The sequence below is a fragment of the Malurus melanocephalus genome, unplaced genomic scaffold, assembly GCF_030028575.1.
Source record: "Malurus melanocephalus ecotype Western Australia unplaced genomic scaffold, MMel_1.1 scaffold_23, whole genome shotgun sequence".
In the NCBI taxonomy this organism is placed as follows: domain Eukaryota; kingdom Metazoa; phylum Chordata; class Aves; order Passeriformes; family Maluridae; genus Malurus; species Malurus melanocephalus.
Window position 1 is genome coordinate 1,660,272 of NW_026623255.1, and position 20,459 is coordinate 1,680,730.

The 20,459-nt window shown below is 40.2% G+C and overlaps 2 protein-coding genes across 3 annotated transcripts in view; one reads left to right on the plus strand and one right to left on the minus strand.

Moving 5' to 3' along the window:
* The window catches only part of WASF1 (WASP family member 1), an 87,359-nt gene extending 80,644 nt beyond the window's left edge, over positions 1-6,715 (minus strand). For both annotated transcript variants that reach the window (XM_057390168.1, XM_057390167.1), the window contains exon 1: positions 6,289-6,715. The gene's annotated coding sequence lies outside the window, so the exon portion shown is untranslated. The remainder of the gene's footprint in view (positions 1-6,288) is intronic.
* A 503-nt stretch (positions 6,716-7,218) lies between these two features.
* The window catches only part of CDC40 (cell division cycle 40), a 37,012-nt gene continuing 23,771 nt past the window's right edge, over positions 7,219-20,459 (plus strand). The window contains exons 1-3 of the mRNA XM_057390170.1: positions 7,219-7,455; positions 16,542-16,628; positions 17,895-18,024. Of these exons, the coding sequence (XP_057246153.1) occupies positions 7,261-7,455; positions 16,542-16,628; positions 17,895-18,024 (412 nt within the window). The 5' untranslated portion in view covers positions 7,219-7,260. The remainder of the gene's footprint in view (positions 7,456-16,541; positions 16,629-17,894; positions 18,025-20,459) is intronic.

Sequence of the window (20,459 nt, forward strand, 5' to 3'; positions counted from 1 at the left end):
ATTCCCTTTATACATCAATTTTCATTCATGATTTTTGTTCACACTTCCCATCCCCATTCTACAAGCCATTCCCATATTCAGTCTACTGATGCAGGAGATTTACAATACTTGTTATCCTTCTGTTTTGGACTACTTCATTTTGTGTAAAAATTATAGCAAACAGCCAGAAAAATACTCCAAGGCCCAGAAATTACAACACTTACTTCAGCTACAGAAAACTGAGAACACCTCACGGCAATGAATATTAATTTATTTGAGCAGTCATCTCTGATGAAAAAGAACAAAGTTCAACTTATTGGTTTGAAGCAAAAAAGCAAGGAGTTTAAGCTGATGCTGTGTTCAAGTGAATTAGTCTAACAGTGAATGACAGAGACATATAGATACATATATATMTAAAGAGAAATRCACWTRGTGGACACAGGGAAAAAGTCTCAATTCCCTTCTCCTCACATCAATAAATTACATTTTATTGATGGTAGGTTTTTTGCATTTATACCTGCTATTGGAGAGCATAAATTCACAAGTATTTTATAGCCCACTCCTTGCTTTTTGCATCTTTCATTTCCTTAGGTAAATATTTCCAATCTTTTCCTTGCCTTGAAAAACTCTGCCATATCCATTGCATCAAACTCTTTACAATACTGTGATTTATCTCTTTTAAACTAATTGACAGTTAACACACTTTGAACAGGAGATAAGAATTAATGAATTTGTATACAATGGCAGGTCCTTCTCTGGTTTGTTTTTTTTTGCCCACTTCTGATTAAAGCTATGATTTGGGTAACAATACCTTAGCAAACTGTAATAATGCTCACACTTTTTGTTATATTAATACTGTTAATTTAGAAACTCTTCAGACMTATAAATGGAATCTTATTTTCTGCTTCCAAAACACACTCGTTTACATTTACCAACAAGCAGTTTTACATCTCATCCTCCTGTCCTTTCACAAAGCTTGCTTAGACATCTCAGGTGACCTTTCCAGTATTTGTGAATTTGATTAAACAGTTCYAAATCCTCAGAAAATAATTTTGCTTTATAAATCAAATTCTATAGATGACTAATGGAAGATACTGGACAGCTCCTGTTCAATATTTAAGAGAAAAAAATTAAGCATCTTATAACAATATTTCTGTTATTTCCACTCAGAGATTTTTGTGACCCATGAAAATATTTTACCTCTCATATGATGGCTTTTTCATTTAATAGCCTGGTTTGAGGAACCTTCAATTACACCTTTAAAAAGTATATGCAAATTAGAATGATATTAAAATTTAATCTGCTACRCTACTGTTGCAATCAAAAGGTAGATTAGTGAGGCACATTTGTCACTGCAGAAGCAGTACCACATTACTAATTTCAGTTAGTACTACTGAGTCTACCATCAGTCTTTATTGTCATCACATACTCCTATCAACAMGAAGTTGTGATTGCAAAGGATGAGAATTACATGTGCATTCCTTTTCATTTCCAGACCTGTTCCCTCCGCAATCTTTATGAGATCACTTGCAGAGTATTTGTTGGAAACTCTCCTTGAGTAACTTAAAATCTATTGAACAATTTTCTACCRAATTTGTTCTTCAAATTTGTGAAAACAAGAGCCAAATAGAGAACAGGCACTCCATTAATACTTTCAGAAAATGAATAAAGCTTACCACAGAGCAGAATAAAAAGGGGGAAACACAGTAAAAATGCCTTAGTTATAAAAAAATGGCTTCAATAGAATTTAATGCCTTTTATAATATGCCAAAAACCACACCTGGTTTTAGAATAGATTCCTGTTTTCTAATAAGTTTTAAATATCATACTGCTAGGGCATTTTTAATAGTTTACTTCTGCATGGAGCCAGCTGTCAGAAGACTAAATTCATGTTGCAAACATCGCATTTAACTGAAAAGTCAACCAACAGAAAGGTATAAACTCGTTGAAAATTTTTCATTATTTCTGCTCTTTAAGTTAAGTTGCTTGCTAAAATGTAACTACATTTATTTTGTAGTTCTTTGAATGCGTAAGGTAATTTATTACACCAACAGACTAGTATAAGCAAGCTGTCAATCTAGCTTCCCCCAAAAACACAGGCACAAATTTTGAGAAATGTATGCACTTTTGATGACATTTTCTGTCCTTTAAGTGATTAAAAAAACATTTTTCAGAGAATTAAGAAATTCAGTATAAATTTGTAATTATGCTAATTAAGTTTATATTCCTAGAAATCTATAATTAGTTTTCTAATTTTCTCTCCGACACAGAATTTGTTCAGCTTGCGCTATAAGATGCAGTTCACAGCACTGCATATGCAGTTGAGCAGTTYGAAGAAGCTGCACAGCTTCCATCCTCTAGGGAAAAAGTGGCTCTGCAACAAATACTACTTTGTTTGCAAAGTCATCTGAAATGAGTACAACAGCCTAAGTTGCTCCAGTCTTATCCCATATCATTCTTTCTTTGAAACCACACCTTGTAAACATGAAATATATAGCATGTAATCTGTGTCAGACAACCTCAAGATCCCTTCCAAAAAACTTAAAGAGACTGATTCGCAGATGTACTGGAACAGAGAACCCTTTCTGCAATCTGGCGCCTTGGTATCTTTCAGAATCCGGGACATAGTCCAAAAAAACAAAAACTAGAAAAGAGGTATTATCACCCTTGCAGCAGTCAGAGGCTCCAAGGTGGTAGAAATAGCAGAGCGGGAGTTATAAAAAGTGCTTCACTCTCCAAGCATCTAAATTAGAGCACATTGAGATGTATCAGACACACAAGCAGCTGTTTATGAAAGGGCCCAATCCAAATGCAGTGGGAGTCACCTGATAAATACTTCCATCATGATACCTTTTCTCAGCAGCMAAAAGCATATGAACAAAGGCAAAAAACTCGTTTTCTTTCAAATGCTGTATTTCCCACAGACAATAGACCCTCATATTTTAGTTCAAACCTCTCTCTGATAAGTATCATGCTGGTTTTTTTCTCCCTTTCCTCCAAACTGCAGACTTACAGATTGGGGTGGATAGAAGTGAGTGTATATGCAAGTGGGCTGATAGCAATTTTAGAGTATTAAAAAACATAAAGAAAAAAATAGAATGAGCAGGATTATATGCATCACTTTCTGYGGGGAAGAAAAACCAACTGAAAACACAGGGTGTGAGATAAAGCACATTCCTCATGAAAAGCAACGAAAAAAGAACTATGAAAGAATAAGTAAATGGGAAAGAAAGTAGGATAAAATACTTTAAAAGCAGAAGGAAACAAATTTCATTGTCAACTATAGGGAAGAAAAAGATAGATGTGACAGAAAATTTGTGAAATGTTGAGTTAAAATTTAATATATTGCACCCCAAGTTATGAAGCAAATCAGTCTTATACAGGAAGTGTGTGTGTGCTGCGGGGGGGCGGGTATTTGATGGGTGTTTCTCCAGTTGGAAACTGGCTGGCTGAATCCAAATTTGTCAGAGGTGTAGAATTCTCAAAGATACCCATAAAACGTTAAGCTTGTGCAAATCAAGATGCTGTGAGTGTCCTGACCAAGGAAAAGGATTCAGAATGCCTTAACACCTTGTTGGACATTAGACAATCTACAAAAGGATCAGACTGTACTAAAGAAAACTCCATTAGAGCTTCCAGCTACTCTCAAGATTAAAAAAAAAAAAAAAAAATCCAGCTACTCTCAAGATTAAAAAAAAAAAAAAAACAAAAAAAAAAAAAAAAAAAAAAAAAAAAAAAAAAAAAAAAAAAAAAAACAAAAAAAAAAAAAAAAAAAAAAAAAAAAGAAAGAAAGGTAAAAGCCAGGCTTCTACTATTCAAGGAACCACTCTTCCTCTTTCCTTTCACCAGGGGAATAGACACGGTAGTACTTGGTATAGTATTTATCACTATGAGTAATAACAGGTGTTAAAAGGGCCCTCTTGATATGTAAAAGTCCTGTACAGTTTTATCTTCCTTTGGAAAATGAAAGCAAGAGAAGCAAAGTGACTGCAAGGAAAAGCATCAGTGAAAAAGCTGGACAGAAAGGTATGCTAAGCAACCCAAACCACCTTCCACCCACTACTTCAGCCTGCCGTCAGAACCAGCAGCATCCAATGCATAACATAATTCATTCAGTGGAACTCAATTCAAAGAGAGCACACAGCACACAGTGACCAATGCGCAGACCTTTTCAGAAAAGTTTTATCATTCTTTTGGCTTGTTTTATACCAATCAACCCTTTCTTGAAATCACARATATGCAATTAACAGTCAAGATCAAGAGCTAGAATATTAGCTCAACACAAATGACCRGCAGCAATTCCTCAGCTTTTTTGACAAAACCAGATTTTAGATAACAGTGTTTGTCAGCTGTCTACACTTTTAAACCATAGYCAAGTCAGTTTTTCATACCCAGGAGTGACACCAGCATGCTTGCTGAAAAGTAGTCTTCGGTACTATTTAAGCAATGAGGAACTTCAGAGAGTATTCCCCTGAATGCCTTCTCATGCATTCGCTTATCTACTAGCCTGATGGTACCAGAAAGGCAGCTAATTTAAACCAGTAAGTAATTTTCGTGGGTTCTACAACAAAAGCATCTAGAATCCCCAGATGATTAYATTTCACTGGCAAGCAAGCTAGGATGCTTGGACACAACACAACTGAACATACTTAAGCCAACTACCAAGGCTTTGTGAATCAAACACTTAAAATTCAAGGATAACAAGGCAGAACTACTTTAATGGTTTTCAACAGAGTTCTCCAGATAGAATACCAGATTGGTTGCACAAACAGACATTGACATTTTTCACTTTTCAGGAARCACACCTTTTAACTTCAGACAACACCTATGATCTGCATGCCCAGAGAAAAAGGAATGCAGTCATATGGAATCAGTTAACAATTACTGCCAATAAATCAAATGAATGCAGTGGAAGAACCACTTTTCATATTAACAAGCAGYAATTCATGTGAAGCATCACATAGCTTTCCTTACTTAGAGATTCATCATCCAYAGATTCAAGATGAAAAAGTCAGCTTATTACCATATGAAATGCTAGTTCAGTGTAGTATATCTCAGCTGCGGGAGATGCAAACAAAAGGTCTTGGTGTTGAAATGTGTGGGACTTTTACCTAAAATCCTGATTTTAGCATACAAAGACATAGTATACCTGTGYCTAATAGAACAGATCTAAACGCAGCACCTTGCTCCACTCCATGCTGTCAACATTTTCTATATGCCCTCTACGTTTATCCTTCTTTTTTAGAAAAAACAAATTAATTCAAGTGATACCTTCTCAATATAAGAAAACAACTGTTTCAAACCGTGACTGMTGAAAAGGATGGAAAATTCAAACTAGAGCATTTAATCAGATTAAATGCCACTGTGTCACAATTAGATGTCACTGTGTGCTCACTTTAATTCTGAAAGCACATGCAGCTCGAAAGGAAGTCASGGCACCGTACCGCTCCAGGTGCAAGCGCGTGCAATGCACACACCTGGCATTCCAGCCAGCCCTTGGCCAGCGCTCCGCACTTCCCGTTTATCCTCGTCCGCGGGCGCGGCGGGCGCGCAGGAAGACGTTGGGGAGCGGGATGAGAGAAGTTGCTCTCTCTCTACGTGCTTCTCCTCGCTCCCGGCCATCCCCCGCGATCTCCAAGCCCTGCTAACAATGGTAGCAGTGTTCCAGCAGGCAGCTCTGCCCTGGAATCGGACCGAATCCCCTTGCGCTCCGGCCGGCAATCGCACCGCCCGTGCGCACCTCTGCCCCGGCAGCCCCGGTCCCCGCGGCGCGGACGGGCGGGAGGGAGGGGATGGGATGGGAGAGGATGGGATGGGAGGGGAGGGGGCGCCTCTCCCCGCACCTGGCGGCGGTGACGTCACCCCGCGCCCCCCGCCCGCCCGCGCGCTGACCCCGGCCCCGCTCCGCCGCACCTTCCCCGCCGGCCGATCCCGCCGGCCGCGGGCACACGGCGCGGCCGGGAGAGGGAGAAGGAGAGCGAAGCGCCGCGCTCCGGCACAAGTGCGGCCCCCTCCCCTCCTCCGCCTCGCAACACGCCCCCCTCATGCCCCTGCCCGCGGGGGCGGCGGAGAGAGGGGGAAAAGCGGCTCCGCGGCGTGCTTSCCTCCTTCCCTCCATCCTTCCCTCCCGCTGCCGCTCCCCGCGCGGGCGCGGACAAAGGGGAGGGGACCAACACCTGGCGAGCGCCGGTCCCTTTGTGGGGTAGGAGCGTCCCGCAGCCCCGCCGGCGATGGGGACCGGGAGCCGGTCCCTCCCGCCCACCCCAGCCACCGCGAGGGAAGGAGGGTACGGGGATGGGGGGCACTTACTCGCCTGCCCTCGCCTCGCACCTTCACGCCGCTCGCCCTCAGCCTCAGCCCCTCCCTCSGCGGCCGCCGGGGCGCTGGAAGTTCAGGCGGCGCCGGCCATTCCCGGCTGGCGGCTCCGCGTTTCAGGGGGCGGCGGCGGCGGGCGCGGAGCGTCCCCGGCGGCTTCACAATAGACACCGGGCAGAGCGCGCGTGTCTCTGTGTGTGTGCGCGTGTGTGCGCGCGCGGGGGGCGGGGCCTTTCCCGGCGCGCCGAGCCGGGCGGGAGGGAGCGGGGGGGAAGCGCTGTTTACCCGGCGGCCGAACCCGGCCGCCCCCCCACCACCGCCCGATGCTCGGGCTGGTCCATGCGCCRCCGCCCCCTACCCCGCGGGCGGGCAGGTGGTACAGTCCGGCCCGCCGGGCTCCCTCTACCCGGCGCGGGCGGGGCGGGACCCCGCCGCYGTGACGTAACCAAAGCCGGGTGTGCTGACGGCCAATCAGCGCGAAGGGGCGGGGCTCCCCGGGGCACGGTGCGGGGTCGGGATGGTGGGAGCGCGGGGGTGACAACTGGGAGTTCTGTTGGGCCGGCCTCTCCGCCGRAAAGATGGCGAAGACGCTTTATGTGCGGCAAGAAGTGAGTGGCTGGGTGCTGTCCTCGGGCTGTTGAATGTTTTCCCTTGCAGCCACGCAAAGCGCAGGCGAGAGCTGGGGGGAAACTTCCAAGCTCGGCGCCGCGTTGCATGCTGGAGCTTGTAGTCCTGTCATGGAGTCCTGAAAGGTTAAGCACCATCAACAGCCAAGGGGCATGATCGCCCTTCAGACGCTTGTATATGCCGTAAATGACTGTAATTTATCCTTTAGAGCGTATTTTCCGTTTTAACGAGTCACAATTTCAAGACGTAGCACAACCTCACTCGTTCTGCGGGGGAAGGGACGCTTCGAGCTCTACGCAGCTGCCAGGACCTGCCCATCCCGTCATCCCCCGCGCCAAGATGTCGGCGGCGATCGCCGCGCTCGCTTCTTACGGCGGCTCCGACTCGGAGCCCGACTCGGAGCCCGAAGCCGATGGCGGTTCCCAGCGCTCTGCCGCCGTGATCGCCAGCCGCGATGCCGTGCTGCACCTCCGGGCGCCGCCCGCCGCGCCCCCGGCCCTAGCCGTCGATGCGGCCCCGGAAGTAGCCGTGAAGGTAGGCATCCCTSCAGGGCCCGGGCCGCCCGCCTGCCTGGCGCTGTGTCCACACCGCCGGCCTTGGGGCAGTGTTGGGGACTGTCCTGGAGCAGCCCCAGGCAGAGAAAGCGGGGAGGAAAGGGCACGGTGCCGGCAGGGATGTATTGTCGCCTCTTGGCCCTGCCCTGCCTTGTTTTGTGGTGTGGGTGTTGGRGCTGTGGAGGGGAGGGCGTGTGTCGGGGATCTCCTGTGGATTCCAGCTGCGCGGGTTACGTTTATTAAAGCTTGTTATCTCAATTTCTGGAGAATTCGGGTGCCTTGAATGCAATTTCATACATACTTTTGTGCTGTTCCATGTATAAGATGTCTTTCCACGTGTGTGGTTTTCCTGGGTGAAGTCGATATAGGATAGGGCGACTGCAACTGAATCCTGTTCTAAAGGGCAGCCTGAACTGATTGGTATTTTTATTTCGTTATTGCCTGGGGAACCGTTTTCCAAGTTCAGTATCCCATGTGTGGCTCACTTTTGTGATACCAGAAAGGGAGGCGGGGAAGGTGCTGGTTTAGCTGTGAGATTTTTTTCCACAGGCAACAAATTTCTAACCAAAAGCAGGTATCTTACCATGATAACTGTCACSGTTACTGTCCTGCTGCCTTTTGCTCAGAAAGGTTTCTTACAATGTGACCAAGAGGTGGATGGAATCTTTCACTTTGTTGTCATTAATGATTTTAGATGTTCTCACAATTTATCATATTTGTGTATAGATGTTGTGTTATATATAGTAACTGCAACTGTTTACCCCTTAGAGTCCTAGAAATCTGGTTTCTTCAATTGCAGCATCCAGCAGGCTGYCTTGTGCAGGTTTCAAAGAAATACTAATTGATGTCTTTTATATTTCCTGAGTGTTAATGATAAGTGGCAAGTAGCACTGGGTGTGCTTTTCACCACTCCTGTAGCAACAGGTTTTCCCTTTGTCATGCCAGCACAAAGGCTGATGTAGTTGCTCMGAGACTGGCATCAGGGAACTCATCTGAATTTTTAAAAATTAAAATTCTGGTGAAGTTATTTGTCCTTGGATCCATTCTTCGATCTGTTTTTTACAAATACTGTTCTGGTGCAGATAAATCTCCAGGGCCACTGTAGAAACAAGCAGCTGGAGAAAAGAGGTGTCAGCAGCACGTTCAGTTCAAAACTGTTTGCCAGGCTGTGCCCTGGAAGGGGTATCCATCAGCRCATCAAGGACTGCTTCTGCCTCTGTCTCAGACAAAATGCTAACTAAGATGWAAAGGGTGTGAGTCTTCTCCATATTAGGATGTTTGATTATAGTATTGTATATAACCTTTACTTGAGAACATAGATGAGGTGCATATGGCTGCAAAAAGTAACAACTTCAAGCTGAGGCTTTCAGAACACAGCACACTGGATCTGTGTTTCAGCACCACAACCTACTTTGAGGAGCAACTGGTCATTTCTTTGTAGAACTGTAGAATTTGTTTCTGGATTTTAGGGTTTGAGAAATAACTGCGGGTCTCATGTGCAACATGTTCTCAAAACCCTCTGCATCTAAAAACGATAGTGTCCCACTGGTCGGCAGTCGAAGCTTGCCAGACATCCCTCAGGAATTCACCCCAATTCTGTAGAATTAGAAAACCCTTASTCCACAAGTGTAAAAGACATGGTGTTTTAGTGTAAGTCTCAAGTCTTCTCTAAGTACAGGCCTGGAAAAACAGGAAGCTGAGTTTGTAGGAAAGCAAAGTTACAGTTCATTAATGTCAGTTTACTTGTGMGAATGTTATTTTGATAGGAATATGGGTCAAATACTCTTAAGTGCATAGATATTTATTGTACAAAGGACAAGGAGTGGGTAAGAAAAGATGGGAGGCTAGAAGGGTTATTCATACAACAAATATAAACAATAGCTTGCATTTTTGGCAGCTGTAAATCTTACACGATTGGTGTTCTATATTCTAATTGTTGTGCCTCTTTCTGGTTCAGAATTTTGGCCTGTTAACTGGCCTTAGACTTACATATGCTTTAAAGAGGAATTGGTCCCTGCTGTATTAGCAGGCATAGTTGTTAGCACATTCAGCTGACAGCAGTGGGCTGCTAAAGTGTGCGTATCAAATATAGCCCTAAGATGTTGCTGCAATATGTATTTCATTTTTCTGTAGAAATCTGCTCAGTCCTTGTTTCAAAGTACATCACAGTTATATAAAATCACATTTCTGTGAAAATAATTATTCTATAATTGAAAGCTGTACTAATGGTTGGTAACTGTGTTTTAAAAGTGTGAGGGGATGGCTGGTACGTGCTCTTCTTACAGTCTGCTTGATGAAATAGGCCTATTGCTGATCTTGGTGTAAAATTACTCATAATGGATAACATTGAGCTAATAATTATTGGTGACTCCCATCCACTAATACTTCTACTTTCGTTCTAAGTTGGAAGGCCAGCTGGGTTAAAGTTGCATGTTTCGGTTACTCTTTTTAGCACCACTAAAATCACCTAAGGGAAGACAACAGAAGATGAACATTTTTGCTTCTGGTCCCTTCATGCAGAAAAGGATAGGTTGTAACTGCAGGACATTCAGAGATGGATGGCAGGGCTCAAGAGGAAATATTGAGAAKGGCAAAAGAGATGGCTGAGATGCAAAGTATGACAGACACCTACAAAATCATTAAATGGCACAGAGAKGGAGTTGAATACTCCCCCTCTCTTCCAGTACAGCAGCTATGAGCTGTCTAGTAGGAGTTAGGTTCAAYACGAATAAAAGGATTCAGCTCTTCATGCAGTGTAATAGGGCTTATTCTCATGCCAATAAATACTGCGTTTTGAAGAATTTTTTTATTGTTACAAGGAGAGTCTGGACAAGTGCTTGTAAGTGCTTGAAGGATAAGGTGTCAATGCACAGATTTCACCAAGACCTGAAAATATTTGACTGTTGGAGGGTGCAGAAATATCATCATATATCCTTGCCCTGTTCTTACTCTTCCCTAGATGCCAAGTTTTCATAAGGCTGATGTTTTTCTTTTGTGGGAGCAGTGAATAGGTTAATCAAGATATATTTTTTTCTCCAAATACATCATCAAGTAGTAGGTAAGCATGACAATGTGGTAAATAGAGGCTGTTCAAGAAAGGGAAGGGAGCCCAGTTSCCAACAGCCAGAGCATTGTCAAAACTAATTATAATTAATTTTCCTACATCTTCTACCTCTCTGAAAAAATCATCCCAACATTGCTGACAAAGTTTTACCTTCACTGTTGAATTACAAATGCAGAAGGAAATTCAGGAAATAACATGTTCTGTAAAGAAATCACTTCACAGGAAATGTTGCAGCTATAAGCTTTCCTTTTGAGAGAACATTTATTGTTTGATCTCTGTCCAGAGTAAGACTCAGATCAGAGCAGATTTTMTGATACTTATCTGCAGTGTGTCCTTTAGTGTTCTTAAGGACATTTAACTGGGTTGAAATAGCTAGGCTGATTCAGCCTAGTACAGGTGCTGGAGGATCTGTGTTGCCTTTATTGTGAGAAGGGGTTGGAAGTGTYGGTTCCATTTGAATCTAGTTTATCTTTGGCACTATTGCAGGTGTTCAGAAAAGTGTTACACAAGGGAAGTAAATAGACTTCAGTTACAGTTTTTAATGGTTTTTTTTTTTTTTTTAAACTTAAGCCTACCCAGCTATGGAGGGAAAAAAGATACAAGGTGGCGGGGTTCCTTACAACATGTGACAATTCTGTAGCAATGATTGAACATTTGTATACTTGGAAAGTGTTACTTGTTAGGAATGTTTGTCTTCTTTGACATGGCGGTTTTCCGGCTTTCGTTGACACAAAGTATCTTGTAGAGAGAAGGTGTTTAGAACTTGTCATCCTGCAARATCCTCGGACGCTCTCCTAGTTCGACAAAACGGCTTAGCATATGCTTTTCTTGCTGGTTTATTTTTATTCTGTTGAAGTTAGTGAGGCGGTCATTTGCTGTTAGGACTGCATGAATGGGTAAAAAGAATAAAAGCTGATAACAGCCATGTCTTAATGTTGGARCTTCACTGCAAATGCTATTTATCTCTTGGTAATAAACTTGTAAATCTTTAGAAAGAGATAATGTGCATTTGACAGCCCTAGTGGTTTAGGCAAGAATTGATAAGTGACAGACTGCTTAAGTCTTAGTGGCTCATGGGATGCGGTCTTAATTTACCACATTTTTAATGTGATTGATAATTATAACTAATTAAATGTTATGCAAAACAGCCTGCCCTTTTTTACTATTTGACTCATTAGTAATGAATTTACCTGGGGAGAATGGAATGTTGTAGKTTTATTATCTGAAATGTCCAGAAAAAAAATAAAAGCTCCCAACATACAGACATCAAAACTCTCTGCTTGCATCAGATGAAACTAGAAAACCTAAGAAACATTATATTCTTTCTAAGGAACAGAATTACCATCTAGTGTTGCAGTACATAATGCACCTTGGTCTTTTGCATTAAGGCTTTGCTTTCTTGCCTATTACAGGGATTTCGCCTTGTTTAATTAAAGAATTTTGGTTTTGTTACATGTTTTTGTCTTGTATGCRCATAAAGAAACTTCTAGCAAGCTTTTCCCATATATTTTATTATTGTACAATTTTTTTTTCTATAAATCAAGTAATTGTCATAAAAAGTAACACTATTGTTTTATGGCATTTGGGTAGGAGATKTTTTTAAGAAAAAGAGGACTGTGGCATGTTTAAGGAACCTGCTAAGAAGGAAAGTTAATCTGATTTACTGTATTTGTAGGCTAAAATCCCTTCTATTTCCTGTCCTCTTTCTTCTGCTTTGAGGTGGACAGGCTTTACAGTAGGACTGAAGGAGCATGCCTTGAAAAGAACTAGACAGTCTCTGATCTTTGGGGAGTTATACTGAAGCCCCTACTTGTCTACACTTAACTTCAACAGCTTCTATCTGTGTCAACATATATTCCTTAGGCATTGCTAATACCCCGGAGTACAGCCCTGAGTGGCAATCTCCTGTAATAATGTGATTCTATATTGTTAAACAGAAAGTGCAAAAGGAGAGCATTTAACTATCTGAAGAATTTTTTTACCACATCAAATCATCTCTGAACTGTAAATCAACCTGGTGTTGCAAGTAACTAAATGTCAAATCTATTTWAAAAACCCAAAACAACACAACCAAYACCRTGCTTAGTTTGGTGAAATTATATCATCTGCYTCTTTTTGCCTTGTGTCAGTAGTGGTTCTTGCATCTCTCTTGACAGACACTCATTTAACCTGCCTACCAAACTTCAGTGGATCTATGCATTGAGTATTTTCTGTGTTTGGTTGTCCCTATTTCTGCAAAGTTGTATAATCTGAATCTTTTCCGTGCTGAATTCGATTGTTCAATTTTYCTACACAGGTCATGTTTTCTTAGGCCTTTGATCATATTTTTTTTTCTTTTGGACCCTTTCCAGCAGCATGTGTTTCCTGACATGTAGTGCCCATTGTGGCCACTGTATTTCAGTTGGGTGCTTTTTACTAGTGCTGAGAAAGGTAGAGAGGTGACACAGAGTTAAATTTGCAACTTCTTTCTATTAAGTTTTTCAAGATAGCCGTATTCAGTAAAACTACCTAAAACCTTTATTCTTCTTTTCCAGGTTATATGGGGTGTACAGCCTTTAATGATATTGCAGCATGGCATAAAGCCCTATTAATACAATTTCTGAGTTGCAGCAAACACCAGCTGCTTCTCTGCCAGTCACAGAGGTGAACTTTTTGCTTTCTCTGGCAGAACACTGCATCCATTTGAGAGCTTTTTGGCCCCCCTTTTCATGATTCCCGTGTCTTTGAGAATGGAAGTGATCTTGGGTAACACTAAGCCCTTCATTGAAATCACAGATGCCCTCCTCCTAACTCCTTCACAGATGTCCTCCTCCTAACTACTGATCATCTCCCATCCCACAGAGCCACTTGTGTCACACTTGGCACATAAGCTGCACGATAAATTGCTCACCTAAGGCTTTTCGATAATTTAAGACATTCCTGTGACCAAAGGAAAAGCTACAGCACAGCAGAGAGGYGATCTCTTAGATTAGCTTATCTTAGTCGCAGCTCTGCCAGACTGCTGCTCTTGTGATCCCTTCCCTGTTAGCTGGAGCTACGGCAAATGCATCTAGAATGCATGCAGTTGAGGCTGTTGCCAGCCTAAAGGGACAGTGTTGTGGGACCTGTATTAACGTTTCTCACTTTCTGGGTCTTAGAAAGATGAGTTCTGCTGAAATGGTCTTCTGGCAATGTTTGCAACTGTACCCAGAGGTCTTCACCATGTGCAGAGGTTGCTGAGTTCTTTCTTCTCATGCAGGGAAAAAAAAATAAAGCCACAAYTGAAATATCCCAATGCAGATAACTTGGCACTTTGTGAAATGATTGATGGGCTAAGTTAATATTATTTATGTTTCTGCTACCTACCAGGGTCTTATAATGCTGTACAAAATGGCACTTATCAGATGTTGACCAAAGGATAATTCGTCTGCTGCAATTTGAACTCTTGCCCTAGATGAACATTTGACAATATGTTGTGTCAATACTTTATATTCCTATCAAGATTCTGGTTTTTTAAAATACTGAATAAGTAAAGTGGGTAGTTAGAACACATTCAAATTATTATATAGTTTAAAGCAAAGTGACATAATGAAAAGATAACCATTATGTGCTTCAGCAGCTTGTTATGAGTGTCATTTGATGCCCTAATATATGAAAACCTGAATAAGACTGGAGGTCTTGAGGAATGTAGCTCTGATAAATATAACATGTGCTTCAATTTCAAGGCTCGGTGGTTTTCACACAGAAAGAATGTGCCTGTGGTGGTCTAGGAGTGAACATATTGTGTGGCTTTCAAGTGACTCAGCACTGTTCCACCAGCAGTGAAGTAGAACCAGAGTTGCTATAATCCTCCAGCAGAGGATCAGCTTTCATGGCACAATCTGTTTCTTTTCTCAATTACCAAGCAGCGTRTAATAGAACTTAACAGGAAGAAAAGAGGAGGAAAGATAGCAGAACTGAAAAATTCTTGGCATTTTTGCAAAACTGGGTTTTTGGATTAAAGAGCAGAAAAAAATGCTGTGTCTTAATTTTAAGTAAACTGATCACTGTTTAAATGTCACTAACCACTGGTTGAATAAATTTTGCCTTATTATCAATTATATTAATTTTTGTTTTCTCAAATTTTGAGTTTTGTGAACAAGATATGAGGTTTAGCTGGAAGAGTAAGCTGTATGATGGGACTTGGAAAAGTTGTCTGTGGGAAATGTCCTCACGACATGGAGCTGTGAAAGGAAGTATAAGTGTGCAGGTAACACAGGTTAGGATGTGGTTTTGGTATGCTCCTGTGCTGACTGGGGACGTGTGGGTTTTTTGCTGAATGAMTGGATCAGGCCTGCTGTGCTRTTTCAAGGCARGTTCATAATGTATGAAAGTTGGGGYTGTGAATGTACCAGTAGCTGTTGTCATCCAAGCCCTGTGAATTGGAGAGGTCRTGTGATGAGAAAAATGAGGTCAGACCAAGAACTGGCTGCACTGAGGGTTCAAGCAAGAGTAATGCAATGGCTGGACCTGCCTGTTAAAGTAATTGATAGCATGGTGAGAGTAAAGCTTTCKGAGAGGACTTAACAATTCTACTAGAACAGTGGCCTCAGGAGCAAAACAATTAATGGGATCGCTGATGTCATGTTTTKGKKTTKTTTTGGKTTTTTTTAACACTTYTTTCTTTTCTTTTTGAGCAATTTTAATCAAATATAATCCAAATATAATTGGATACAAGCCAAAGATCTTTAGGAACTGTTTTTATTTTTCTAACTGTTTTAGAAAACCAGGTTTTTAAATCTTTTGAGTTTTGTATGCATGAGCAAATTTGTAATTGACCCACGATTGGGTTGAGGAGAGAAAAAGGCTTCTGGGCACAGCATGTCAGAGAATAAATAACAATATTAAACAAGTTAAGAACGTGCCATTTTGCTCTTTCAGGATGCTATAATACAAAGCAAGATTGAGTTTGTGTGTGGTAACTTTCTATTAATGAAGTGACTGCTAAAATTTGATTCTCTCTTGTGCCACTTTCTTCTGTGAGTCACAAATGCTTTTGGATGCTGTTTTAGGTAAGCACTGACTAAGCAATGATGCTAAGATAGCTTTCTCAGTATGATTACTAGGGATATACTAGCACACTGTGAGTCCTTTTCCTTTTCAAATGCTATTATTCTAGAATAAGATGCAGGAAGCAATGACAGTAATAATTCCGCAAAATAACATTCTCCTTCATTAACTGACCTCTTGATGAGGGGAGAGGTACTGTTGATGTGAAAGAGCCTTCGTAAAGCTCTGAAGCCAGGTCTTTTTGGGCACTGCTGCCTTACCAGCCTTTTTCTTTCTTCTCTGACTTCTATTTCAGCTGCATGTGCCCTTCTGAATTTTCCCCTGTGAGTTGCTTGAAGTTATTCTTTTGGTTAGTCCCTCTTTATTGTACCTTCATCTACCAAGTTAATTTTTGTCACAACAGGTTAGCGAATGTGTTGAAGTAAAAAAGCTGAATTACATTTATACCTTATTTTGGTATAAAAATGTACCTGTTGGAAATAAGGGATTGTTGGATTCTATGAAAAATCATCGTTATGTTTAATGTTTATGGTGATATGTAAGTTTTTTTTTCTGTCTTTCAGAACAGTTACTTGTGGTTTCTGCCTTCTACCTTTTGTAGAATTCTATCTTCCATACCTTTCTATTAAATTCATGACCATTTTAATTGATTATTCTTTACAAGTCTGGTTTTCAAACATCCAAAAAAAAAAGGTTTCTTCAATCTTGCTGCCATTTTTAAAATGTGTGCATGAAAGCTTCAAAAGAAAGAAATTCACAAAAMTAGGCTCATGTTCTCAGTGATGACCTGACATTGGTTTTGCAATCAATATTTTTTTAAAATAGAAGCTTTGGCCAAGGTACTCTTCTYCTTTCATAATGCTGAAAGTGTCAACTTGAACTACAGCCCTAATTTGGACTGAAAGTAGGTAATGTCATATATTCTAAAGTATGTGTGTAAAAAATGGGTTATTAATAAGTCTGTTTTATTTCAGGAAGACGTGGAAACAGGAGTCCACCTTGATCCTGCTATCAAGGAAGTTCAGTACAATCCSACTTATGAAACTATGTTTGCACCTGAGGTAAGAAACAAAGTTGGTTTTTAGGGCAGAAATGCCTTTGGCTTAAAGGGCAGAGGTTCTATAAATTTCATGTGAATTTCCTATTAGGCAACTTCTTTGGATGCTTGCTGCACTTTGGAATATAGTCTGGGCAAACCAAAAATAGATTCTAGACAAGTGTGTTGGTATTTTTAATGCTTGAATTTTAATATTCTGCATAAAGCTCTTCTAAGAAGAGTCTTATAGCATTTACCAGAATTACAGCTACGAAAATTAAAAATTAAGCCAGGAAAATAGATGGAATAAAGATGTTGAGTTAATCACGAACTGCTTTGGAGTGGTCCTTTACTCTTTTCACATTTTTGCTATTTACTCATTGTGCTCCTTAGAGGAGAATGAACATTTATAAGACTTGCAGATATAAGGCTTTTAAAATGAGGATTTAACATTAAAATCAAAGTACTTTCAGTTTAATTATTCACATCAGTATTAAGAATTTTAGTAACTTGAGCTATGCTAAATTTGCATAGTGAAAAATCATTTAAGGCTGAATATAGACTGCCTCGTGCCATGTGAACTGCTTTCCATTTTATTATACCTGACAGGCTATCTGAAAGATAAAAATAGCTGTTTAAGCRTTTAATTTTTCAGTATTTAACTTTGTACAGTTTCTCTTCTGTTAGACCAGGCTTAACATTCTAGGTAGATAAAGACTGCATCAATCTCAAATTTCTACATTAGTTATGCTTTATGTTTAGAGAACCATTTGTGGAACCACGAAAATTGACCTTTTCATAGCAAGGCTTGCATTTTGCAAYGTACCAAAGCCATGACATGTGCAAGCAAAAATACTGATTTAAAMTTACTCCAGTGCTGCTATGTCTAAATGTTTTACTTAGGGAAACCTRATGTGGGACAGCCTTGGGTTTTGTCTTCTGAGTGCTTATACTGGTCATAWACTGAATTACAGTATGTGTTGATTCTGTCAAGTATCAATGAGTCAAGTATTTAATATCAATCTGACCTCTGTGTCAGATTAGAAAATACARGTTAGAAAGCTCAGTCCTGAAATTAACTGTTCAGAACAACTGTGTGATTACTATTAAAATAATAGATTAAGAAGCTTATTCAGTAGTCATAAAGAAATACAAGTTGAAGTGGTTTTGCATTGCAATTTATGAAAGACAGGTCTCTTTTTCCTGTGGGTTTTTTTTCTGAAAAAAATAAACATATAAAAATAACAAACTGCTAATTGTGCTTCACCTTTTTTTAATGTTTTTGATGAAGTTTGGACCAGAAAACCCRTTTAGGACTCAGCAAATGGCTGCACCTAGAAACATGCTTTCTGGATATGCAGAACCAGCTCACATCAATGATTTCATGTTTGAGCAACAAAGAAGAACATTTGCAACCTATGGTAAGTSCTTAATAGTGGAATTCACCTCCATGTTTATTATGCCCAGGTTGGACAAATTACATTGGTCTCAATAGGACAGTTAATAGGACTGCAACTTCTGTAAATTGYTTTTTATCAGAATTAATAAAATAGGAAAAGGCTTTTGAATGAGAGRCCATATGATTATTTATTTGGGGAATCTCATTTTGTAATTCCCTTTTGAACTGTAATCCAGTATAAGATCTCCTAGCAAGCCCCCCTTAATCCTTCCATTTAGTTGCATCRAGTGTAGAAAGCACAAATCAGAATTTCACACTTTTCACATGACTAACRGTAGATCTGTTATGCAAATAGATTCTTTCATGTGATTCTGACTCTTCTCAAAACCCTAAGGAAGCCTTGCTGATCTGTCAGGTTCTTTGGTGCAAACTGAATGAGCTGAATATGCAGAGAACGGGAATACATTACTAAAATCATCTTGGCAAAGACAGACCCAAAGAACTCTATGTTGGTGGTTAGTGTAACAACTACTTTCTTGTCTTGAATAACTTTTTTCCTTGTAAACAGTGGCATTTGAAATATAAAACATTTGAGTCTTGGGGAAGCTTGAGATTCAAAGATACTTTTTAGGAATTYTAAGAAAACTTGCATTCTGTATTACATTGGACTTAATTGTTAACATTTGTGGTAGGTAGGTATTGCAGTGAAAGAACTGCTTAACATCAGAGACTAYCCCATACTCAATTTTTCTTTGTGTTTGAGTTTTATTGGAAGTTTTCTTATAAATGTTAAAAATTGAAATATATTAATGATGCAGTTTTCCTCTTASATAATTTTAGCTAATAGCCACTTTTCACTGAGTTCTTAGGATGTGGAATGTAAGCAAAATGRCAATATTAAGAAATGGGTATCTAGTTTCATAGCATAATTTTAACTTACTTGACTGTAATTTTGATACTATAACTTGACAGATAATGCAAGTAGGAGCTCCTATTGAAGATCTGAATAGACAGACTAGATTATGTTCTGTGAAATTAAATGTAACATTTTGTGGGTTTGAATTTTTGCATGTATAAGATAGATACTAGGGAAAAGTATCTGTAGGCATATAGTGTTTTGGTTTGGGTTTTTATTTGTAAAGTTTAGTTTGGAGAAAGATGAAGCTAGTAGGTCTACTCAAAACGACTGCTATTGGTTTATCACTGTATAGCAACTGCCTTGAAAGCCGTATTACAAGTGAGCATAAAAATGTATTTTTAAGCCTTGTTACATTGGCAACTGTGTAGCTATCATTCAGCTTTCTAGAAATATTCAATAGATAATGATTTGGATACAGTGACAATGGAACTATGAAAAGGCTGAGACACAGGCAATTTAAACAGCAAGAACCAGCACTAAGAAGCTGAAGTTCAAGTTAGAAGATGCAATAAGTGAATGTGACATTCTGGCTCAATAGAAGATCTGTTAAAAACAGCACTTCTTTAAGTTGTCACGAAGTTATCTGTGAAAAATTTCAATATTCTCTTTTTCCATTTGGAAGGATGTAATAAATATCTTTTCTGAAAACACCAAGTATAAAAATGCAAGTAAAATTGATAGGCATGAATCCAAGCCATACATCTTTTTCAAGACTGAGTCATAACATATTAGAAGCACAGGAGTAAACCTCTCTTTTAAAAGCTGCAGATCTTGAGACTTCTGGTCTCTATTACTCTGTTTAGCACCATTGCACTAAGGCAAGCGGTCTTGAACAAATCTGYAATAATTGGCAAGTAGATAAGCAGTGACTGTAAATGAAGTCTGAGGGTAGTAAATGAGTTCAAATATTCAAAACATTTCAACTGATCAACTTGCACCAAAAAAAAAGACAGCTTTGTATTATATATCATCCTGAAAGTTAATACATATTCATTGAGAAACCTATATATTGATCACAACCTGTATATTGATCACAAGTATTTTTTGGCAACTAGTYTTCCTTATCTACTTCTTGTGCAGTAATTATTTACTCTTAAAGTACATTTTTCTTGTGATTCTTGGGTAGCTAAGAACATCCATGCTGTCATTCGCTGAGGGTACTTCCAGCCCTTTATTCCGTTAGACAGGTGAGCAGCAATGAGTACCTTGTGAGGARAAGAAGAAGGAAGCAAGAAAATAGTGATACATCTGAGTACTTCTTTTCAATACATGRYCTGTCAACCAAGGGCAGTGCTYATATATTTATTAATTTTCTGYCAATTTGTTGGGGKYTTTTTGTTTTTTTCTTTTTGACAAACTTGTCCAGCTGCTTCTTGAATCCATGTAATTTTTCTCTGTGCATAGTAACCTCTTTCAGGCAGCTCTGCAGCTTAGCAACTCCTTGTATGAGAAATTTCTCTGTTTCAACCTTGTGGAACTTAACAGCTTTCTAGTTTGACTTGATATCCCCTAGTCTCTTATGCTGGCAAATGAAATGA